At 40.8% G+C, this 26230-nt stretch overlaps 1 protein-coding gene across 4 annotated transcripts in view; it reads left to right on the forward strand.

Moving 5' to 3' along the window:
- The window catches only part of LOC134336513 (alpha-1,6-mannosylglycoprotein 6-beta-N-acetylglucosaminyltransferase B), a 930404-nt gene that overhangs the window by 879241 nt on the left and 24933 nt on the right, over positions 1-26230 (forward strand). For all 4 annotated transcript variants that reach the window (XM_063030783.1, XM_063030786.1, XM_063030785.1 and 1 more), the window contains one exon: positions 458-604. In XM_063030783.1, the coding sequence (XP_062886853.1) occupies positions 458-604 (147 nt within the window). The remainder of the gene's footprint in view (positions 1-457; positions 605-26230) is intronic.

Here is a 26230-nt window from a genome sequence, read left to right on the forward strand (position 1 = left end):
TCTTCCATTTTATGTGAAAGGCTTTGTACCAAACTGGAGCCTTAAGTGTGTTTAAATAGTATCATTATAGCATTCATTTGTGTAAATGGTTCTGTGTTTAATGTGCCATTAAAATAAGTGGTTAGATGAATTTTATATCAATGTGTTTTGGGTCCTTTTTAAGATACGGAATCACAACTGATGGTCAAAATGTTGAAAACTTTGACATAAAAATTTAATGTGGCATTTTGTATTGCACCACCATTCTGCTTCTGATAGAGATTTAAAACCCAAAGAAGCAATTGGACAACAGAGTACTGAAAAAAGAAATCAATCTTTCCTAAGCAATGTGCAATACCCTTATCAGAACCCAAATGAAACTGGGCCTCTTTGGTCTTGGCTTCTTCCTGTTTGAGCATTGACATGACAGCTAAGCAATCCTAATCATTTTCCTTTTCCTTCTGATTTTAAATTTCAGCTCTTCATTGGGTTGGGATTCCCATATGAAGGACCTGCCCCACTGGAAGCCATTGCCAATGGGTGTATTTTCCTGCAGCCTCGCTTCAATCCCCCTCACAACTCAAAGAACAACGAATTCTTCAGAGGAAAACCCACATCAAGAGAGGCAAGTATAATACTCAAATATTTCTATTGAGGTGATTATATTAGAAGTAATACTTGTCACAGAAATTACCACCACTAAAATTATACCTATTATTAATCAACACTAAATATTTGGTAAACTCCATCATTATTAGAATAACAGAAAGCTGAAATGTAATCACTTTAGTCAGAGAATTTTGGCCGAACTGGTCCATGTCTACCAAGATGCCCATACAAACTAGACCCATATTCCTCTCGATCTTTTTAGACCATAAGACATAGGAGCAGAATGTGGACATTCGGCCCATCAAGTCTGCTCCGCTATACCATTATGGCCGATTTATTATCCCTCTCAAGCCCATTCTCCTACCCTCCCTCCATAACCTTTGGTAATGGTGCTCTAATTAATCAAGGACCTATCAGTCTCTCCTTTAAATATACCAGACACCTTGATCTCCACAGCCTTCTGTCACAATGGATTCCACAGATTCACCACCCTCTGGCTAAAGAAATTCCTCCTCGCCTCTGTTGAAGGGATGTCCTTCTATTCTGAGGCTGTGCCCTCTGATTCACGAGTCCCCCACTATAGGAAACATCCACTATCTAGTCTTCTCGATATCTAAGGGGTTTCCAAAGATAGACCCCTCATTCTTCTGAACTCTAGTGAGTACAGGCCCAGAGCAATCAAGCACTCATATATTAACCCTTTCATTCTCGGGATCATTCCTGTGACACACTCTAAATGCTGCAGGAACTCAACAGATCGGGTAGGATCTATGGAAAAGAGTACAGTCGATTTTTCCAGCCAAGCCCTTTCATCAGGACTGGAGAAAGGGTCAGGGTAAAAAGGTGGAGGGAGGGGAGAAAGAAACACAGGGTGATAGGTGAAACCGGGAGGGGGGAGGAGAGGTGAAGTAAAGAGCTGGGAAGTTGATTGGTGAAAGAGCTACAGGGCTGGAGAAGGGGAATCTGATAGGAGATGACAGAAGGCCATGGAAGAAAGAAAAGAGGGAGGAGCACCAAAGAGACGTGATGGGCAAGTAAGAAGACAAGGTGAGAGAGGGTAATGGGAATGGGGAATGGTGAAGTGGGGGCCATTACTGGAAGTTCCAGAAATCGATACTTCTCCAGCATTTTGTGTGTGTTGCTTGGATTTCCAGCATCTGCAGATTTTCTCTTGTTCATTCTCATGAGCCTCCTTTGGAACATCACATTCTTTCTTCGATAAGGGGCCCAAAACTACTCACAATCCTCCAAGTGCGATCTAACCAATGCCTTATAAAGCCTTAGCTTTTCCCCCAGATACCTGTCCAAGTGTTTTTGTATGTTGTTAATGTACAGTATCTGCCTCAACCACTTCCTCTAACTGTTCATTTCATATACAGACCACCCATTGGGTATTAAAAAATGCTTCTCAAGTTCTCATTTAAAAATCTCCTCTCAATTAAGCCTATACCCTCTAGTTCTTGATTTCCCAGCCTTGGGATAAAGATTGTGCGTGTCCATCCTATTATCTATACCTCTAATGATCTTATACATCTCTGTAAGGTCACCCCTCATTCTCGTATGTGCAAATGAGTGAAATCCTAGCCTGTTCATCTTCTCTCTATAGCTCAGTCCTTTAAGTCCTGACAACATACTCGTAAATCTTTTCTGAGTTCTTTCCAGCTTGATGGCATGAAACCTTTAGAACCATTCTGTATTGTAAACTGATGTAAAGCCTCTTTCGGCAATCATTGATATCTTTTGATGGAAATCTTGCTATTTTTAGTACATTTGTATCCTATTTATTCACTACTTTTATTAACAGAGCTTGGGTCAGTGAGTTGGCAGCAATGAGTTTTTGCAGTGGAATTACCAATGCATTATGCATTTTGTGATTTCTGCATCCTTGACAACAGCAACACAAGAACATAAGAAATAGGAGGAGGAGTAGGGCATCAGGCCCATCGAGCCTGCTCCACCATTCAATAGCTGATCTGGCTGTGGACTCAGAACCACCCACATGCCCTTTCCCCATAACCCTTAACTCCCCTGCTATGAAAAAGAAATTATGCATCTTCAATATATTTAATATGATAGCCTCTACTGTTTCCTGTGCATAGAATTCCACAGACACACTACTCTGGGAAAAGTAGTTTCTCCTCACCTCCATCTTAAATCTACTCTTCTGAAACTTCCGGCTGCACCCCCAATTCTAGTCTCACTTACCAGTGGAAGCAACATTCCTGCCTCTATCTTATTCTTCCCTTTCATAATTTGACGTGTCTATAAAAGATCCCCTCTCATTCTTTTGAATTCCAGCAACTATTGTCCCAGGTGGCTCAATCTCTCCTCAGCCTAACCCCCTCATATTCAGAATCCACCTGGTCTACCTCCTCTGTACCCTCTGTAAGGCCAGTATATCTTCTCAAGTAAGGAGACCCGAACCGCATGCAGTACTCCAAATGCAGCCTCACCAGTACCCTGTATAGTTGCAGCATAGCCTCCTTGCTTGTAAATTCAGTCCTGCTTACAATGAAGGCCAACTTTCTATTTGCTTTCTTGGTAAACTGTTGCACCTGCAAACCAACTTTTTTGTGATTCATGCACAAGCATCCCAATTCTCTCAGCAAAACTGCAATCTTTCACCATTTAGATAATCTGATCTTCTATTTTCCCCTCCCAAGTGGATGGCCTTACATTTACCAATACTTTGCTCATCTGCCAGACCTTTACCCCTCACTTAACCTGTCTATGTCTCTTTGCAGACTCCCTGCCTCCTCTGATGTATTTTTCAACTAACTCAATTTAGTTTCATCAGTAAACTTAGATGCGCTACACTTGGTCCCCTCTTCCAAATCATTGATGGTGTAGCGTGATCAATCACAGGCCCAGCACCGAACCCTATTGTACTCTGCTCAACACTGACTGACAACCAGACAAACACCCAATTATTCCAACTGTCTTCAGTTGGTTAACCAATTCCCTCAACCCTCAACTCCATGTGACCTTATCTTATGAATAAGTCTATCAAGGGAGCTATATTCACTTTAGCCACCAATTTCTACTCCATATGATGATATAAATAAATTCTACTGTTTTAAAATTTTGTACTAGTTTACTTTCATAATCTATCTTCCCTTTCCTTATTGCCTTATTAGCAGTTCTTTGTTGCTGTAAATCTTGCTGCTTTAAAGATTTCCCTGTCTTCCAGTTTTGTACTACTCTTGCAACTTTGCATACATGAGCTTATAGTTTGATGCCTTCCTTGATTTTTTTAGTTATCCAGGACTGGCCTCTCCACTCCTGCCGTCCTTGCTTTTAACTAAAATATATTTTTTGTGAGCGCAATGAAAAGTTTCTTTGAAAGTCTTCCACTGCTACTCAACCGGCCACCCCATATAGCCTATGTTCCAAGTCCACACTCGCCAGCTCCTCTCTCGTCTCATTGTAGTCTCCCATAATACACAGGTTTTAAATCTAACTATTGCATCCTCGAAATGTTAAGAAATTTAATTCATTTATCACTCTTTCCAAGTGAATCCTAACCAAAAGATTGTTAATTTTACTTGTCTCACAGCACAGGACCAGATTTAAGTTAATGTTTTTCCTTGTAGGTTCACTAACATGCTGTTCAAGAAAGCTATCATGGATGCATTCTATGATTTCCTCCTCAAGACTGCCTTGACCAATTCACCAATGTGCAAATTCAAGTCCCCCATGACAACTGCCTTTCCATTCTTACACGCATCAGATATTTCTTGGATTACTGCCTGTGCCACTGTAATGTTATTATTCAGTGGACTATAGGCAACTCCCAATGATTTTTCCCCTTTTGCTATTTATTCTTAATGTTTGCTCAGATGGACTCAACATTCTGCTCCCTATCTCTCACTGTTGCCCGGTCCTCATCATTAACTAAGAGCGCTACCCCACTTCCTTTACCTTCCTGCCAATCTTCCTGTATTACCTGTTACCTTGGATATTTAATTCCCAATCATCTCCACCCTGCAGCCATATTTCTGTACTGGCCACTAAGTCATACCCCTTTGTGCCACAGGTTCGCTGAACTTGTTTTGATTACCATGGGCATTCGGATAAAGTGCCCTTACACTCATTGCCCTTTTAGAATCTAGAAACTTCTGTGTCCTCTGCATTTGACCTTTCTGTACTCCCCTCTGACTTTTCTCTTTTCTAACGTTTCCTTTGGTCTCTGCATTACTTCCCTGTCTTTCCCTGGATTCCCATCTGCATGCCATACTAGTTTAAAAACTTCCCAACAGCACTAGCAAACAATCCCCCTTGGACATTTATCCTGGTCCTGCCCAGATGTAGACTATTCTGCTGTACAGTTCCCACCTCCCCGGAAATGATTCCAATACCTCAGGAATGTAACATCCTCCCTTCTGTACCACTGCTCAAGCCACATATTCATCCCAATTGCTTCTATTCCTTCTCTGACTAGCACGTGGCACAGGTAGCAAACCTCATACTATTACCTTTGAGGCCCTACTTTTAAATTAATTTATTTAAGATTAGTTCAACTTGTAGAACCTTCTCCTACTATTTTCTTATGTCATTGGTACCTACATGTACCATGACAACTGGCTGTTCACCCTCCCCTTCCAGCCGGTCTGATTCATCCCTAACTGCACCTGGAAACCACCATACCAAACATGAATCCTGTTCACGACCACACAAGCTCCTGTATTCCTCTTACCATGGAGTCCCCTACCACAATAACTCTGTTTCCTGCCCTGCTGTGCAGCAGAGCCACCCATTGTGCCACGAACCTGACTACTGCTGCCTTCCCCTAATGAGCCATCTCCCCCAACAGTATCCAAAGCGGTATATCTGTTCCAGTGGGAGCTGACCACAGCGGTCTCCTGCACTACTCTCTTGCTACCGTTCTGCTTGTTAGTTACCGATTCCTTCCCTTTCCTTAGGTGCCTAAACTGCAGTGTGACCGACTCTCTACGTGTGTTATCCCCAACACTCTCAGCATCGCAGGTGCTCCAAAGTGAGTCCATACACAGCTCCAGACCCATCATGTGGTCAGTTAGGAAATGCAGCTGGACACTTCCTGCACACAATCATCAGGGATTCGGGCAACATCCTTGAGTTCTCCACATTTCACAGGAGGAGCATGACACAGGAAAGAGCTTACCTGCCATGACTAAAAGATTTTAGGGGGTGGAGGGAATAAGGGACAAAAATAAAAAAGTCTATCCTCCTTAGTGCTGCTCACCCTCCACAGCAAAGCCCACAATGAGACAACAAGCAACACTTTCACAAAACAGCAGTCCCTCTCAATGATTTTTTATCTTCTTCTTCTCTTCTTCTCCTCCTGCTTCTCCTCCATTATACCCACCTTCTGAGCATCATGCAAGCATATCAAATACTTTTCTTCCAGAAAGTCTTCCACCACCGCCCATTTTACATGTGTACATTTATGTCATTACAACCCCACATAGTACTAAGAACAATAAAATCCCCTGACCGTTAGCTAATAAAGTTCTTGTATACCATTGTAAAAAAACTAGAAAAAAAGAGAAAAACATTAGCAATCCTTCATAGAAGTCTGAATATTATTTCCCCTCCTTATAAAGCATCATTAATAACTTCTAGACTCAAGCTTTTTATCTCTAGATATTTTTCTATAGCTTGTATTTTTTTTTACATCCGGCTTTAAGTAACCAATTTTGGTTTATCAACAATCAATCAAATCCTTTGGTATAAAATCATGCACTTTACACACTGACTCTGAACTATCTGTAATCTGTATATTAATAGGTCCCATTGACACAGCCTTCTGTACTTTCTGAAGAGCCTCTACTGTACATATGATATGGCCATTTCTACCTGTACATGCTGTACTTCAACAGCTTTCTTATATACAGGACACCCTGCATAAGGAGAGCTATGTTCCCCTCCATAACTTCTACATCTTGGCCAAAGTCTTTCTTCATAACAACCACAATTATCTTCTCTAGGACATCTCCCACACTGCTTTTTACCCTGGCACACTGCTGCTACATGACCAAAAACTTCTGGCATTCAGGAACATTTCAGAGGGGCAGAACGTAGGCTCAAACCATATAACTCATATAACCTAAATTAATCCTATCTGACAGCTTTTATTCATCAATGTTAATCAACATTGGTAAGCTACCGGTTCTTACTCCACCGCAAAGCCCATTTAAACACCTAGCATCTATAACTTTTCCCCCGACTAAATAAATTTGGTCCATGGATACATCTAGAGGCACTCCAGGGATTACCCTCCAAAACCTTTGTCGTTCAATATATAACTCCTTGCTGTTACTTTCCTTCTTTCCACAGCTTTTAACCCTAGAGCTTTCTTAAGTAGCTTACTATCTTTACAAAACACTATGAATACCCCATCTCTTAAAGGTCTTGTGCTCATAATATCACCTAACACTTTTCTCATATCCTTAGTTAATCCAATCAGATTGATATCAGAAACAGACCCACATTCAAAACTCAGCAACGCCTTAAACTCTTCCTTTCTTCTTTTATTTAAATCCTGTCCACTGCCTTCATCACTGGATGACAAGCCACTACAATCCTCAGTTTGCTGCTTATTTTTCCATTTCCCACAAACCTGCCATTTGCCTTCCTCCATACAACTCCTATCACCCATTACCACTTCCTGTTCACTACCTCCATCTTCTCTGTCACTTCCTGCCACTCTACCCACCATTCCTGCATGAGTGTGACTCCCAAAGGCAGATTCAGTCCTTCACTCCAGCTCCAAACTCAACTGAGCTGCAGGAGCTGCTGCTCCATGGCCACTCTGCTTGACACTAACTTCTCCTCCTCCTCGTCTTCCTTGCATTATCATAACCTTCTGAACTGGAGTGTGGGTCAGGATATCTTATCTCCATACGTTTATATTTGTATCAAATTCTATGGAAAAGACCTGTATTCTTTAGGAAGTGCACTATATGTTTAAAGCAGTAATCCTGTGATCTATTCTGCAAAATACGATTAATGTTAAATTGTATATTATTCTGTGATAACTTTAAAATCAGCCATCCCCTCTTTTGATTATATCTTGTACACCTCACCAGTACATGCTGAACCATTTCTTGTTGATTACAATACTCATACCACCCATTATTGTGTTTCATCATCAAAAACAATGTAATTTTTAGCTCAATCACCTCCTCCCTCCTGCACTCCTCCACCATCTCCCTTCTTTCTGGATATTGTAAAGATATCTTCCTGTTCTCTCTTCATCCCATTGTTTTCTCCACATTTTTTATTTCACTTTTAATAATGTTTTTTTTTATTTCTCCTTCATCGTAATTTATTTGAATGTCCACTTGTGCTCATCGAGTTGCCTCCTTTGCTGATTTATCAGTCTGCTCATTCCCTCTACTACCAACATGTGCTGGAATCCACATAAAACACAGGCAGAGTCCCAACGTTTTAAGTCTAAGTGAGGCTTGTATTATCTCACACATAATGTCTAGTCTTGCCTCTGAATGCAAAATCTTTTAGACTCTTGATTACTGTGCTTGAATCAGACAATATCACAGGTCTCATCGTTCTCACTTTCTCCACCCACTGCAAAGCTAATAGTACAACTGTCATTTCACCTGTCTACACGGAGAAATCATCATTTATCCACACCTGCGTTTTAATGTTCAAAACAACAATTACAAATCCTACCTCTAATCTACAATTACCATTATTGAAGCATCTGTGTATATTTGTAAATATTCACAATAATTATTATTTACACAAGATTCAACTATATCTAGATTTAAAATTATTTCTCTATTTTTCTGTCTCCTTTCGAATAATTTAAGATCCTCCTCTGGTGCTTCACACAGCCATGGAGGTTCCCCGGGAAAAGAAACTGTATTACTCACTGCCTTATTAATAATTCCTGTCCTTTCTGCTTTTCCTTCAGTAGTCCATGCAAAATTTCTGGTTTTCTTTCTTTCCTTTTCCCAGCATGAATCTAAAAGCTATTTAGTTGGATCATTTTCTCCATGCCCTTGTAGGTTTACCCAATGTGTTAACACAAGCTGTGTTTTTCTCAGTTCCAGAGGTGTCTCCCCCAACTCCACCCACATTGTCACCATTCATGTTGTCCTTATTGCCCCACTGGTTAACCTTAATGCTTGATGTTAAATTATATCCAGTTTCTTGAGCATATTGTATGATGCCGATCAATATACCATACTTCCATAGTCTAGTATTGATCATATTAATCCTATATATGTTATGTTCCAAGATTACCTATCAGCTCCCCATTCCTTTCCTATTAAACACCTCATAACACTTAGCGCTTTCTTACTTTTGTTTATTATTTCCTTAACGTGTGTTGACCATGTGCGTCATTTATCAAACCAGATTCCAGACACTAACTTAATTTTATTGGCTTCTGATATTTAGTTAATTGGCCAATCACCTATTAACTAGCAATCAGCTGACCTACCCTTTTTAAATTCTGCAAATGAGACTCTCGAGCAATAAACACCTCTCTTCAATTCTCCTGCTCTTACTCCAAGTGAAGCTATCAAACAGTAATAAAGAAAGAGAAACTGACCAGAAATTCACCGTAGCCTCTGCTTCTTCTCACTAAAGCTTCAATTTCCGACTCTAACCCCATCCATTCCCACAATGGCCGCTCCATTTAAACCTGTTTTTTTTTATTGCCCCCAGTAAAACTCACAAGCAATGGAACTTGCTCTTTCAATGCTTCCTGCTCTAGCTCATGATCTTCCAAAGTGAAACCATGCACAGCTGCAGAACCATTGTGCATTCTGTCAGGAGTTGCAGCCGGATACTTTACCTGCACACTTTGTCATCAGGGACTCTGACAGCCTCTCTGAGTCCCGAGGCAAAACTTGCTGCCCACATCTCTTTTTTTTTGGCGTGTGCATGCGTGCGTGTGCGTGCATGTGCGATGTTGGTGGGACGATGTCTTTTTCATGCCTTTACAAGGCGCGGAGCGAGAGAGAGAGACTGTCTGGTGCGCCACTCCTCACACAGACATTTCACAGTATTTTTCCCTCTTATTTTACGAGGTTGAGTTGTGATCTTGACACTCAACCCAGCACAGATGGAAAGCGTACTCGGGAGCGGACCCGGCTGGGTTCGAACCTGGGAACCTCCGTTCCGGAGTCCGGTGCTGATGTCATTGCGCCACCAGCCGGCCTTGCTGCCCACATCTAATGTTCTTCTGAAGGAGGCAGGGAGTCAACCTTATCCATCGGCAGACCTTCTGATGAAGCTGCTTCCATAATGTAGTAAGGTAGTGAGATCCAGGGTTCTGATTCAGTGATGCTGAAGGAATGAAGGAATAATATGTGACCTAACCTCCTCTAATTGTCTTCCTTGATGGTAGTGGCAGCAAGTCTGGGAGGATTTTTTGAAATTATGATTCTGATTCAACATAGCACTGAAAAAGTTTCCACATTCACAACAGAGTAGCTAGGGCAATACATCTGTAAGTTTAAAATGTTAGTTTGGGTACTTCTCCTTAGAAAAAAAACAAGGTGAAGAAGAGACTTAAGTATGGTAAATGGTGAGAGGCTGCTTCAAGTAGTAGATGATTTCGGAGCAGAGATTTTAAACTTAGATCAAAGGATGCAAATGGGATAGGAGGAAAAATTCTTTATGGTATAGTTATGATCTGGAACTCACTGTGGGATACTTGAAGTGGAATTATTAAAGGCTTTTACAAGGGAACTGACAGGCAATTAACAGAGAATAATTATGAGGAAAAACTACAGGTTACTCTCATGTTGCAGTCATTTGGATTATAACAATTCACTCTTACAGATTACCACACAAGAAATTGAAGTATTTGCTGTCACAGAATTTATATGGATAAAATAAATAAATAAAAACAATTTTTCCAACTTGCATTTCTTGGCCCATGCACAGATGATGCAACTTTGTACTGTAGAAAATATAAACCAGATTGTTTTCTAGCAATGCAAACCCTCCACGTAACACAGGGGTCGGGTCACCTGCAGAGATTCCTCTGCCAGAGGTGAATGGCTGAACCGTCTCTCTAAGTACCACAACACTATGATTTTATTTTCTGGCTAAATATGAGTAAATGTTGCTTATAAAGGATTAGATTATGAGGGCACTCAGTCCTCGTTTATTGTCATTAAGAAATGCATGCATTAAAAAATGATACAATGTTCCTCCAGAGAGATATCACAGAAACACAGGACAAACCAAGACTAAAACTGACAAAACCACATAATTATAACATATAGTTACAACAGTGCAAAGCAATAATGTAATTTGATAAAGAGCAGACCATGGGCACGGTAAAAAAAAAGTCTCAAGTCCCGATAGCCCATCATCTCACGCAGACGGTAGAAGGAAGAAACTCTCCCTGCCATGAACTCCAAGCGCCGCAAACTTGCTGATGCATTGGAAGCACCGGACCGCAGCCAACTCTGAGTCTGTCCGAAAACATCGAGCCTCCGACACCGAGCACCATCTCTGCTGAGCGCTTCGACCCCACCCCAGCCGCCGAGCAACAAGCAAAGCCGAGGACTCGGGGCCTTCCCCGCCGGAGATTCTGGATCACACAGTAGCAGCGTCAGCGAAACAGGCATTTCAGAGGTTTCACCAGATGTTCCCCCGTGCTCTCACGTCTGTCGCCATCAAATCAGGATTGTGCACGGCACCCTACTTGACAGATAACAGATATCACCACTGGAGTGGCCGCTGCGAGCTGCGTCGCGCCGCCATCTTCTCCTCCCCAGTGCTTTCCTAGAGTATATGATAAATAAACTCTTCTCGGGCTTCCAGCCGGGTACAAGTATCGGTTTTAACTGACGTTTTGATAACAAATTCTGCCATTCCTGATGAAGATAGCAGAGTTTATCGTCGAAACATTGGTTAAGATCGATATCTGTACCTGGCTGGAAGCCCGAGAAGAGTTTATTTGTAAACATTGCTTATCTTAGATTCAGGTAAATATACTGCTTCATGGTGATACTTGAGCAAAAGCATGTGCTTAGACATAGCCAGAGTATTACTGACTTCACCATCTCTCACAAAAAGAGCTCCTGCATGCTCCATGGCCTTTCCCTATCATTTAGGGTAATTTTTCAGAAATGCCCATTCGTAACATATCTATAAAATAAATTATATCAAAGCGAACAGTTTTACATAGTTTTGAGACAAAAAGAGCAAAAAGTAAGGGATGTACGGATACAAAGCCTTTGAGGCTTAGAAAGACTTACAGAAATGCACAAAATGCTGGAGGAACTCAGCAGGCCAGGCAGCATCTAGGCAATGAGTGCAGTCGGCGTTTCAGGCCAAAACCCTTCGGCAGTCTTGCCTGGCCTCCAGCATTTTGTGTGTGTTGCTGAAATTTCCAGTGTCTACAGATTTTCTCTTGTTTGTGAGTGAAAGACTTGGGGGAGTTCATTTATGGATCTTCTGAAAGAGGAACTCAAAAGCAGTCCTACTAGAATTAAAGTGCATCAGTTACTATTGAATCTTGGAGCAACAGCTGACAAATGCAAGCATGCTTGTTAAGTCAATAAAAATGTGTTTGTACTCAGGCTGGGTAAGAGTAGAAAGACTAAGACGAACAAAGTATTACCCTGGCTGCCCTGCTACAGATTTTCAAACTATTCGTTGAAAGTAGCATCACAGGTAGATAGGGTTGCAAAGAAGACTTTTAGCACATTGACCTTCATAAATCAAAGTATTGAGTACAGGAGATGGGATGTTATGCTGAAGTGATATAAGACATTGGTCAGGCCTAATTTGAAGTATTGCATGCAACGTTGGTTACCTACTTACAGGAAAAATGTTAGGTTAGGTCAGTCTGCATTACACCAAAGCTTTTGAGCATAAAATCCTTCAAAAGGAAGTGGATTTGGCTCAGTACATAATGGGTAAAACGCTCCCAACCATTCAACATATCTACATGAAACGTTGCCGTAGAAAGGCAGTGTCCATCAGCAAAGATCCTCACCACCCAGGCCATCCTCTTTTCTCGCTGCTGCCATCAGGTAGAAGGTACAAGTGCCTCAGGACTTGCACCACCAAGTTCAAGAACAATTACTACCCCTCAACCATCAGGCTGTTGAACAAAAGGGGATAAGTACACATTGTGTATGTGTACAATTACAAATTGATTAAATAAAAGCACACGCGTGGGAGATGGCTTTAACTGGTGTATTCACATTGAGGCGAGAGAGAGAGAACAATGTGCATGCATAGACAACAGCGCATGTGCAGACAACAGATCAATATGTAGTGCTAAGGGGAGGATCATCACTCTAAAAGAATAAATCTATATATTTTACTTCCTCCCACTTTAGATTAATGCAACATAAAACTGTATACGTACAAAACATTCAGTTTCTTTTTCATAAACCCATATTCCAAATAAACATGCTTTCACAATAACAGTCCATAACTAACGTCACAGTTCTAAAGTTTCAGTCTTTCAGGATAGTGCCCCTGGACTTGTGTTGTGGCATCAGCTTTGGCAGGTGTCTTGTCTAAGACAACGTTCTCGGTTTCCGGTGTCACATCATCACTGAGAGGTAAGTTTAGTGACTGTAATGTGTCCTCCTCGATGGATGCAGTCAACTCAGGTGTGTTTTTCAGTTGAGCATCCAGTATCTGGTCCACATGGTGTTTCCATGTCCGATCTCCAACATCCACTGTGTACATCAGTGGTCCAGTTCTTGTAGCTATCCTACCGTGTGTCAACTTTTCTTCTCAGTAATCACGTGTTCGGACTTGCTGTCCAATCTTGAAGCTCCATGCTGTTTCACTTGGCAACTGGCTGAACTGTTTATTCTGCACTTCCCTTCATACATCTGGTTTCAGGAGGTCTATGCGAGATCTCAAATTCCTATTCATGAACAGCATTGCAAGTGTTTGACTTGTTGTCGCATGAACAGAGTGGCGATACACAAAGAGGAAGTTGTCCACCTTGTGCTGTAGGGAAACGTTCTCCTTGTCCATCACTTTAATGGACTTCCTGAAGGTTTGGATAAACCCTTCAGCTAACCAACTTGTTGCTGGGTGGTGAGGAGCTAACTTGAAATGTCTGCTGCCATTTTTCTTCATGAACACTTGGAATTCTTCTGACATGTATTGTGGTCTTTTGTCACTCATAATTTGTTCTGGTAAGCTGACACTGGTGAAGGTAGTCCTCAGAGCAGAGACTGTCCTTGCTGAGGTGGTTGACTTCATTGGTATGACCTCTGGCCACTTCAAATGAGCATCCACAGCAATCAGGAACATGGAAACCATGAATGGCCCAGCTAAGTCAATATGTATTCTTTGCTATGGTGATGACAGCCACTCCCATGGGTGTAAAGGTGCCTGTGGGGAAACATTTTGAACATTTTGCATCCTGAACAGCTTTTGGCTAAGTTTTCAGCCTGTTTATCTATTCCCAGCCACTACACGTGTCTCCAGGTCAGACTTTTCATCTTGACTGTACCCAGTTGTCCTTCATGCAGATGTTCTAACACTCTGGTGTGCAGTTTAGAGGGAACCACAACACGAGATCCACAATCCACACATCAGCATTCTTTGACATACCAACAGTTGGTCTCGTTTCACTAAGAACTCTGGAAATATAGGGTTACTATGAGCTAGCTATCCTTGCATGGTGATTTCATAGACTTTTGACAATGTCAGGTCACTCCTTGTTTCCCTTTGTATTTTGGAATTTGTTACCGGCAACTGGTCCACCAATGCAGTGTGGAACAACTCTGCTGGGTCACAGTATGACACTTTTCTTCTTCAGTTGCCATTAGTGGAAGACATGACCATCAGTATTGCTGTGTTGTTTGGTGGCCTTGAACTTTCAGTCATAAAAGTGGGCTTCTAGGAATAGTGTCCAATGTTGTAACCGGGTAGCTATCCTCACTGGAATTTCCTTCCTAGGATTGAAAAGGAACACAAGGGGCTAGTGATCTGTTACTGACGTAAACTTTTGTCCATAGAGGTAGTGGTGGAACTTCTTAATCACCCATAGTAGACTAAGGGCCTCTTGGTTGATCTGTGTACCATTGTATTCTGCACTTGTAATTTTGAAGCAAATGCAATCGGACATTCAAATCCATCTTTCATAATGTGTGACAAAACAGCTCCAATGTCATAAGGGGATGCATCACATGCCAGTCTGATAGGTAGGGATGGGGCATAATAGGTGAGCCGTTCATCAGATGTTATTAGTCTCTTTATTTCCTTGAATGCTTTTTCACATCTTTCTCACCATTCTCACTTTGCTCCTGTCTGTAAGAGTGCTGTAGCAATGTTTGGGAGAAACTGGTGGTAGTAGTTTACAAGGCCCAAGTATCATCTGAGTTGTGACACATTTTTCGGTTTGAGTGCCTGTAGCACTTCTTCAATCCTCTTTTGTGACATATGTAATCCATGCTTGTCAATGACATGTCCACAATATGATATTTCATTTTTGAAAAACTCTCATTTCTCTCTCTTTCCATGCAGACCATACACACTCAGCCTGGTAAGCACTTTCCCAAGGCTCTGGAGATGCTCTTCATTATTTTTGCCAGTCATGATGATGTCATCAGGGTAACATTGTATTCCTGGGATACCTTCGAGACCTGGAACAGTCCCTAATGGGTATTGATTGTGAGGAACTTCCTGCTTGACTCCTCAATCTCCATGTCTTCTCTTCATCACAGGGAATACTGCACAGTATGCAGCACTGGGTTGATGCTCACCTTAAAATTCCCACATATGCAAACAGCTCTGGCCTTCCCTTTCTTGATCACTGGGACAATGGGCATGGTCCAATCACTCCACTCAACCCTAGAGATAATTCCAGATGCCTCCAAACTCTGCAGTTCAACATCCACTTTAGGATGTAATGCGTAAGGCACTGGACACACTTTATGGAATCTAGGTATTGCTGTTTCATTCAGTTCCATTCTGGCCTTCATGCCTTTGAGTTACCAATCTCCTTCTCATTAACATTAAGCTGCTGTGCCAGTCTCAGAGTAGTGCTGCTGTTGCTTGTTGATGTCACACTGAGAGCTTTGATTGAGCGCCGGTCTAGTTGGATTTTTCTCAACCATTCACATCCAAAAAGCACTGGCCCTCCTTTTCTCAATACATAAATCTCTAACTGTTGTGTTTGGCCTCCATATGTCACATTTACTTTCAGTTTGACTTTGAGAGACATTTCTTTGCCCATGTAAATCTTCAGCATCAGTGAGATTTTCTCTACGGTATCTTAGAAAACAGTCTGTTGTAGTCTTTAATTCTGAACAAAGGTGACCCTGTATCCAGCTCCATTTTCAGTTTTACACCAGACACATCTATTGTGATCCATATTATACTGCAGACTGCCTCCGTAATACTATGCAGTCCTGGGCATGACAGGTCACCATCGTCGGACTCTATGTTGTCTGATTCTGTTTTACATTCGCTAATTTTTCGTATTTGCTTAATTTTGTATTCGAGACTTTTCATTCGGTTGTGCTTTTTGTCTGCCTTGCACACTCTCGCTATGTGACCTTGTCAATGACACTTTCTGCAGACTTTTTGTTTGAACCAACAGTCATTTGCATCATGGAAGGATTTGACACATCAATAAGCTCTTTGGCTTTTTGCACAGTTCGGGGATATTTTATGCATTTCACATTCTGACCTCCTTTTCTGTAGTTCTGCTGAATCCTTTGCTGCAGTCTCTAACAATATTGCAATGGTCAATGCCCGTTCTAAGGTTAGGTCTCTTTCGGAAAGTAGCCTCTTTTGAGTGCTTTGGCTGTGCATACCACATACAAGCCTGTCCCTTAGTGCATCAGAAAGTCCATCTCTAAAGTCACAGTACTGGGAAAGTTTGCGCAGATCTGCAATGTATTCGGAAATACATTCATCCTTTGCCTGGTTCCTTTTGTAAAATCTAAATCTCTCAGCTATTACCAGTAGATTATGTCTCAAGTGATTTTGTAAAATTGTAACAATTTCATCAAATGTCTTGTTTGTTGGCTTTTCAGGGGTTACTTGGTTGCATAAGAGGTTGTGCATTCTTGGGCCCATTAAGCTAAGAACTGTAGGGGCTTTCTTTTGCTCATCCATGTTGTTCGCATTACAGTACAGTTCAATCCTCTCAATATATGACTCCCATCCTTCATTAGATCTATCAAATTTATCAACATTCCTGACTGAAGCAATCGCCACGTTATTTTCACTTTAAATTCAGTGCATTTTTCAGTGTTGCTATGTATTGTATTCGCGCATTTGTTAGTGTCTGTAACAGCCTTCCTGTGCTGTTTAACTCTCTCTGTTTTTTGTCTTACTACTGTCAGTGCAGTTCGTGATATTTTCTGACATTCAGGTTTGTACTCGTCACCAATTTGTTGTGTCTGTGCACTACCACATATAGATTAAACAAAAACGTGCCTGCGGGAGATGGCTTTAACTGGTGCATTCACATTGCAGAGACAGGGAGAGAACAATGAGCATGCATAGACAACAGATCAATACATAGTGCTAAGGGGGTGTGGGACGTTTCTCTTAAAGAAATAGATCCACACATTATTACACTCATTTAAGGACTCTTTTATCTTCTTACTTCATGCTCATTATTAATTGCTATTTATTTATATCTGTATTTGCATGGTGTGTTGTCCATTGATCCTGTTTGCAGTTACCGTTCTACTGATTTGCGAAAAAGAATCTCTGGTTTGTATGTGGTGAAAGTATATACACTGATAATAAATTTTACTTTGAACTTTATTCCTTGGAACATAGAAGATTGAGAGGAGACTTGATAGAGGTACACAAAATTGCGAGGAGTATAGATAGCATAAATGTAAGCAGGCTTTTTCCACTGAGGTTGGTTGGGACTATAACAAAAGGTCATGGGTTAAGGATGAAAGGTGAAAAGTTTAAAGGGAACATGAGGGGAAGCTTCTTCATTCAGAGAGTTGTGAGGGTATGGAATGAGCTGCTAGCACAAGTGGTGCATGCAAGCTCGATTTCAACATTTAAGAGAAATTTGGGTAGGTACATGGATGGTAGAGGTACGGAGGGCTATGGTCCAGCTGCAGGTTGATGGGAGCAGGCAGTTTAAATGGTTCAACATGGACTAGATGGTCCAAATGGCCTGTTTTTGTGCTGTACTTTTCTAAGACTCTATACCTCTATTATAGTGCAAGTTTACATCAATGGGAATGTGGAGGTATTCCTGGTCCTTTCAGCTGATGTGACAGCATTTCTGAATGAGCTTTTCCCCCCATTATTCAATTCCCTCCAAGTGGGCCTAGTGGTCTGGATGAGCAGGATGCTCCATTCTTCTGCCCAATGGTCTTTTGGCCTGTTAGTACTGATGTTGTCAGTCATGGGATAAAAAGCTGATTGTAAAATTCGGAGAATGAAATAACAGTAGCTTTCTTCTCTGGTTGTCCTGCATCTGCACCAACTCAACGTATTTTCCATGAAATTCCATTGCTCATATTCTACACAAGTTACACATTTTGAAATTGAGCAGACATATGGAACCTATGCGTATCGTCCTCTGCAGGCACCTTCTTTCATAAAAGTTTAATGCACTCAAAGAAAATGCTGCCACAACCCTAAGTTCTCTTTAAGCAGAAAATAAGCTAAAACAATAAAGAGGTTCATGGGCAGCTTTATCCTCTTTCAATATTTTTATTAGTTTCTGCATAGAAGAATACAGAGTACAAGAAGATATCTATTATAAGTCAAAAGAAAAAAAGTACCAAATACATTGCATTAAAAATACAGTTACAATCACAAAACTCTGTATTCATAAAAATTTTTTAAACTTTAATTAAATCATACATGGGTAGCTTTATAATCAGAAATTTAAAATATCAGTTGAATGCTCACAAAATCAAAAACTAATATTTTTCTCATCCAAAGAGCACCTCATTGGTAATGAGCTATAGCTCACTCTCCTAGTTTAAGTTATGAAATAGCACTGCTCATTTATTCTGTGACCAAGTATGTATATGTCTGTGCCAGGACGATTTACTAATGTGTACCAAGCCACTTATTCCAATTAATGAGAGCCACATTGATCACTTTAAAATCTCTTACCATGAAGAGAGTGGGTTTGGTTAATCATGTGTAGGTTTGTGTTTGTTATCTTATTTCAACACGGTGTTACTACACAGATCTATTAATTGTCCCATGTATGTGTAATGACAAATATATTAAGTTATCCACTGTGCTTTCAGTGATTAATTGGAAGTTCTGTTGTTTAGCTCAATTATTTAGTTTTGATTGAAACACAAAAAAAGCCTCATATCAGTCTTTGCAGCCAACAGCTGCACAAAACAGATTTGTTTTCATAACATGCATTGCTTCACAGTCATCTCAAACAGGCTCCCTGTATGTTTACAGTGAGTCAGTGAATCTTACAGAGCTGCAAATTCTCTGGGTACTTTGCTGAATAATTAATACTAACCTAATTATTGTGACTTTTTAAAAAATCCCAGGGATGAAACTAATATAGAGCATTAGTCCAAATAATAAATTGATTGTTTAGTTGACATGCTGCCAAAAGCATATCAGCTGAAATATTTTGCATGTTGTGTGACAAGGAAAGAGGTGAGATGAAGAAAAAGGCGCATCATTAAACTGGGTTATTTTAAGTCTGAATGGAGCAGCTACCCTTCTGAAGTCTTTTATTTTTGTATGCAACTTTCCCCACCAGTGCACTTTGTTCCGTCTCACATTAACTGCTATTTCCCTTCAGTTCTCCCTCTCAATTTTCTACTATTTCTTCAGAATTTAGCCATCCTTCCCCTTTGTTTTCCTGTTTATACTCGCCTTGCACGTAGAATACCAGAAGGTCCCCATAGCATGCTGCTATGTACCACAACAAAATAACTACCATTTCCCTATGACCAATACTCAATGCTTCACCACAATTTTCTCTTGAAAAATTCAGCCAGCAGAAATTGTGTTTTTAAAAGACCAAGTGCAGATCATTCCCAGTGTAAGTATTAATGTGAAAATTCTTGTACACATGACAGTGCAACACAGCTTAATGCATAGAAGAATATGCAACTGTTGTTTATTTTTTTAAATCAGGCTTGCAGAATAAAATGGATTCTGTCATGAAAAAATAAATAAAATTGTTAATTGTTGCAGAAAGATGCAAGGGAATAATGGGAAGATCATAACAAAGGAAATTCCTTTTGTTTAATTAATGGGATTCACGAGTCCTACATTAATGAACCGGCAGTCTATATGATGATATATTTTATTGTCTTGTAATGGGTCAGATTTTACACGTAATATATCTGATATTATAATTAATACATGCAAACATTTTGTGCAATCATGTTACACCTGCCACAAACAATCAATTTTTTTTCATATTGTGAAAAATTAGATAATCTTGCATGATATATTCTGTCTCTCTCATTATAAAGCGATTTATGGTTATGAAGCATTGTGCCACTCTGATTATGTAGTTTATGGCACATACACATGAAGAGTGGTTCAGCTGCCTGTTGTATGAAAACTCCAATATTTTCACAACCTCAAAGCAACATACACCTGTATTAGCTGCACAATGTAATTGGATACACAGAAATTCATGGAAATTTGATCAAGGTAAAAGTAGAACAGAGAACAGTTCTTTACAGGAACAAGCCCTTTGACCCACATCGGTGCGATGAACCAAATAAATTAGTAATCAAATGGCCAACTAAGCTCATCCCTCATGCCTACACAATGCCCAAATGCCTCTATTTTTCTCACATTCATGTGCCTATCTAAATGTCTTCTAAATGTCCCTTATGTATCTCCCTCTACCACCACCACCTCAGGCAGCGCATTCCAGGCACCCCCCACGCTGTGTAAAATGAATTACCACTAACATCTTTAAAATTTCCACCTCTCACCTTAAATGCATGTCCTCTGGTTGTAGATATTTCAACCCTGGTAACAGGATACTCTCTGTCTACTCTGTGTACGCCACTCATAATCTCTGTCAGATCTCTCCTCAGCCTCCGCCACACCAGAGAAAACAACCCAAATTGTCCAATCTCTTATTATAGCACATACCCTCTAATCCAGGCAGCATCTTGGTAAACCTCTTCTGCACCCTCTCCAAAGCCTTCACACGTTCCTTTAAAAGGGTGAGCAGAACTACATGCAACCCTCCAAATGTGGCCTAACTAGAGCCTTATAAAGCTGCAACATAACTTCCTGATTTTTGAATTCAGTGCCCCAACTAATAAAGCCAAGCATGCTATTTGCCTTCTTAACTACCCTATCAACCTGTGTAGTCACTTTCAGGGAGCCACAAACTTGGACCCCAAGATCCCTCTACTCATCAACACTGTTAAGGGTCTTTCCCTTTACATTTGACCTACCAAGGTGAAACACATCACGATTGGCCAGGATAAACGCCATCTGCCATTTCTATGCCCATATCTTCAACTGATCTATATACCGCCATACTCTTTGCCAGTCTTCTACGCTATCCACAACACCACCAATTTTCGTATCATCTACGAACTTACTAACCTACCCAACTACATTTTCATCCAGGTAATTTATATACATCACAAACAACAGAGGTCCCAGTACAGATCCCTGTGGAACACCAGTAATCACAGGTGTCCAGCTAGAATATGTCCCTTCAACCACCATCATCTGCCTTCTGTGGGCAAACCAGTTCTGAATCCAAGCAGCCAATTCACCATTGGTCCCTTGCATCTTAATCTTCAGGATAAGCTTCCCATGAGGGACCTAGTCAACCACCTTACTAAAATCCATGTAGACAACTTCCACAGATTTACCTTCATCAATCACCTTGTCAAAACACTCAATTAAGTTGATAAGACACAATTTGCCCTACACAAAACCATGCTGCTCTCCCTAATTAGACCATGGTTTTCCAAATGCTCATTAGTCCAATCCCAAACAGTTCACTCTAGTAACTTCCCTACCACAGATGTGAGACTCACCAGTCTGTAGTTTGCAGGATTATCCCTGGTTCCCTTCTTGAACAATGGAACAGCATGAGCTACTCACCAGTCCTCCAGGATCTCGCCTATGGCTAGAGAGGACACAAAGATATTGGTCAAAGCCCCAGCAATCTCTTGCCTCTCTCAATAACCTGGAGTATGTCCCATCAGGCCCTGGGGACTTCTCCATTTTAATGTTCTTTATGAGACTCAATACTACCTTCTCCTAAATTTTGAAAGGCCCTAGCATATTAATACTCTTGGTACTGATCCCCCTATCTTGCACATCCTTCTGATGTAAAGTATTTATTAATGACCTCACTCACACCCTTCACATCCAATTAAATGCACCCCCGCCCCTTTATCCTTGAGTGGTCCCACCATCTCCCTAGTAATCCTCTTGCTCCTGATGTATGTATAAAATTTCTTGGGATTCTCTTTAATTCTACTTGCCAAGGACCCTTCTTGAGTTCTTTTCTGTGTTTTGATGTTGTGTATTAATGTATATAACACACATTAATGTGTATTAACACAAACATGCAAAAATCTGAAGATGCTGGAAAGCCAAAGCAACACACTCAAAATGCAGTCCTGATGAAGGATCACGACGTGAAGCGTTGACTGTTTACTCTTTTCCATAGATGCTGCCTGGCCTGCTGAGATCCTCCAGCATTTTGTGTGTGTAAATTTGTATTAATATTGCTTTCTGCTAGTTCTGCAGTTCAAATGCAATACACTGTTAGTAAAGGGGAATCAGACAGTTTGCCTTGTCAATGGAGAATGTGAGTAAGGCAATTAAAATCTCACAAATTTCTATGCTTATACTAAAGTGAGTTTCCTGAGCACAGGTTGTGCAAAGCAGCACAAAGGCACGGAAACATGATAATGTTATCTGTTGGTCCAATCAGATCTATGATGAGTCAGTTGGTACCCATGAGTAACCATGATCTTCATTTCAGGTTTGCTGTTAGCATTAGCTCTAAGATTACTGCATAACCAGTGCAAAAAAAAAGCAAAAGAAGAAGAATATTTCAATTCTAATTTGCATATATTCCTATGTAATCATTCATTACCCCTTTCATCTTCTCTCTGGGGATTTGTGTAAGGATGACCAGAGATGCAATGGCAAGCCATATTCCCTATCTAATTTATCATTTTTGCATTTATTCAATAGAACATAAAACATTGCATGAACCCAAACACCCCATCAAAACCCAGGGTCCTTTTTTTGATGGTAATTAATTGCCTTGCTACTTTTGAAAAGAATACTAATAGAATAATATTATATGGAAAATACGGAATCAACCGTATTATTTTGGAATGACTGCACATCAGCATGAAGACCAAAGATCTTGTTCATATCTGTTCCAAATCAATCTATTTGACCCTAGCTTTACCGACCATGAAACACACTGAAATTTGAATGAATGATGAAAACATATTAAAAGACATCTGAACTTATTTGCACTCATTTTAAGGCTATGATATTAGAAAAATGAGATTAACTTAGGGACTTACATTCTGAAGTCCTGAATGCCCGAAAATAATCCACAAATGGGGCCAGAATTTACAGGTTAGAAAAGGAGAATTGGTGACTGGTTTGTTATTTTCACTTGTACAGAAATACAACATAAAGGATGTCAACCAGACAGAGCACTCCATTCATAAATATATCAAAGTAATACAAAAAGAAGAGAATAGAATGCAGAATGTAACAGTTAAAAATAAACTGCAGTGTAGGGCTATGATGCAGTAGGTCAAGAGATCAAGAATTCATCTTTATCATATAAGAGGTCCAATCAGAAGTCTTATAAAAGCAGGATGGAAGCTGTCCTCGAGTGTGATTGTACATTTTCTCAAGCTATTGCATCTTCTGTCTCATTGGAAGGGCAGAACCTGGGTGGGAAGGGTCCTTGACTATGTTTGCTGCTTTCCCGAAGCAGTGGAATGTGTAGACAAAGTCCACGAAGGAGATTTTCATGATGGACTGGCTATGTTCACAAATCTCTTGGATCAAATAATTGCTCTACCATGCTGTAATGCATCCAGATAGGATTTTTTCGGTGGTGCATCTATAAAAATTGGGGGAGTCATTGGGACATGCCAAATTTTTTTAGACTTCTGAGGAAGTAGGGGTGCTACTCCCTACACGACTCCCTTGTCCATTTGTCCCTCCCATCCCTCCCCACTGATCTCCCTCCTGGCACTTATCCTTGTTAGCAGAACAAGTGCTACACATGCCCTTACACTTCCTCCCTTACCACCATTCAGGGCCCCAGACAGTCCTTCCAGGTGAGGCGACACTTCACCTGTGAGTCGGCTGGGGTGATATACTGCGTCTGGTGCTCCCGATGTGGCCTTCTATATATTGGCGAGACCCGACGCAGACTGGGAGACCGCTTTGCTGAACACCTACGCTCTGTCCGCCAGAGAAAGCAGGATCTCCCAGTGGCCACACATTTTAATTCCACATCCCATTCCCATTCTGACATGTCTATCCACAGCCTCCTCTACAGTAAAGATGAAGCCACACTCAGGTTGGAGGAACAACACCTTATATTCCGTCTGGGTAGCCTCCAACCTGATGGCATGAACATCGACTTCTCTAACTTCCGCTAATGCCCCACCTCCCCCTCATACCCCATCCGTTATTTATTTTTATACACACATTCTTTCTCTCACTCTCCTTTTTCTCCCTCTGTCCCTCTGACTATACCCCTTGCCCATCCTCTGGGTTCCCCCCCCCTTGTCTTTCTCCCTGGACCTCCTGTCCCATGATCCTCTCCTATCCCTTTTGCCAATCACCTGTCCAGCTCTTGGCTCCATCCCTCCCCCTCCTGTCTTCTCCTATCATTTTGGATCTCCCCCTCCCCCTCCCACTTTCAAATCTCTTACTAACTCTTCCTTCAGTTAGTCCTGACGAAGGGTCTCGGCCTGAAACATCAACTGTACCTCTTCCTAGAGATGCTGCCTGGCCTGCTGCATTCACCAGCAATTTTGATGTGTGTTACTTGAATTTCCAGCATCTGCAGAATTCCTGTTGTTTAAGTAGGGGTGCTGCTGTGTTTTTTTTTGGCCATAGCAACTACGTAGCTAGATCAGGACAAATCGTTGGTGATATTTACACCTTTGAACTTAAAACCCCCAGCTATTTCCACATCAGCACCATTAATACAGAGAAGGGTATGTACTCTACCAAAACTCAATAACCAGCTCTTGGCCACTTCTCCATGCATACAACTTTGTTTTCAATGGAGCTACATAATGCTTCCAAGGTCGATGTGCACTATTTTTCCATTCTGACTGTACTGAGACGTTGTTGGTGGCCCTTCTTGGACCAGTACAGACATAGTGGTGGTGATGCTTCCATTAGTTATTACATACATTAAAGATGAAAATGTGTCACATCCATGATGTGCAAATACCTAAGAGTGTCCATATGTTCATATGTGTTTCTTTTTGTTATAATGCTGCAGTCTTGAGAGGCTGCTGCTGTGAGGCCCCAGAAATGGCAGAATCGAGATGTATAATTAACAGAGGTGTTTGGTTTTTCATTTGTTATACAAGTAATTGTGAATTTTCCAATATACTGCTGATTGGGTATAAAGATTGTATTTTGTATTCTAAATATGGTCGGTGCTGTCCCTGCAAAGGAAAAGCTGCACACCACAATAATTGAAATGGAAGTTGAGGATCAGGTGCATTTAGTATATTGAAGAATTATTTCACCCTTATCGCAAGTACTCAGCCAGTTCCATCTCTCTTCCACCGAGGACATTGACAATTAACGACATCTCAGAAAGGCACCATCCATCATTGAGGACCCCCACCACCCAGCTCATGCTGTCTTCTCATTGCTGCAAGCAGGAGGGAAGTACATGAGCCTAAAGATTCACACCTCAGTTTCCAGAACAATATCTTTCCCACTACCGTCAGGTTCTTGAACTGATCTGAAAATCCTACTTCTACCTCAGACTATATTTCCTTCATATTGCATTAATACTATTTATTCATGTTTATTTTGTCAAGAAAGTTACGTGTAATTTATGCTAATTTAAATTTATGTATTTCATATTTATAATTATTTATATGCTGCTACTCCAAAAGGCTAATTTCATGGCATTTATACCCTAGTTATGTACTGTATGCCCATGACAATGAACTTGAATTTGAATTGAGCTTGAATGTGAAAAACTCAACAAACCAGGTTATTGTGATAAACTGATTATATGAATAGAAGTTTCATTTATATTCTGCTGTCCCACCCCTAAAAATTACTGTGGGAAAGGAACAAATGCTGTTAGTCAACTTGTTCCTATCTGTTTTATTTCCACTAATTTGGTTCTGTGAGTTGCTGGGGCTGACAGGTACATAGGATGCTGCCTCTACAGGAGATCTGGGACCTGAATAAAGAGGGTAAGCAACTACACAGCTCCTGAGCTCCTTAACCGGAAATGTTCTGAAGTTGACAACCACAAATATTGAAGAAAAGTGATAGATGACTCAATGTCAAAACCGACACAGAATGAAAAATAAATGCAAAAAGAGATTGGGGTGGAGAAAAAAAATGATACGAACTCAGTGTTTTTATAAAATCACCAACAATTAACACCTGATAGAATGAAATTGCGCAACAGTAAAAGCCAATTTTCAGTGACAGAGTGGTTAATTGGAAGTAATTAACACTCATCCTG

Source organism: Mobula hypostoma, chromosome 22 (assembly GCF_963921235.1).
Source record: "Mobula hypostoma chromosome 22, sMobHyp1.1, whole genome shotgun sequence".
Taxonomy (NCBI): domain Eukaryota; kingdom Metazoa; phylum Chordata; class Chondrichthyes; order Myliobatiformes; family Myliobatidae; genus Mobula; species Mobula hypostoma.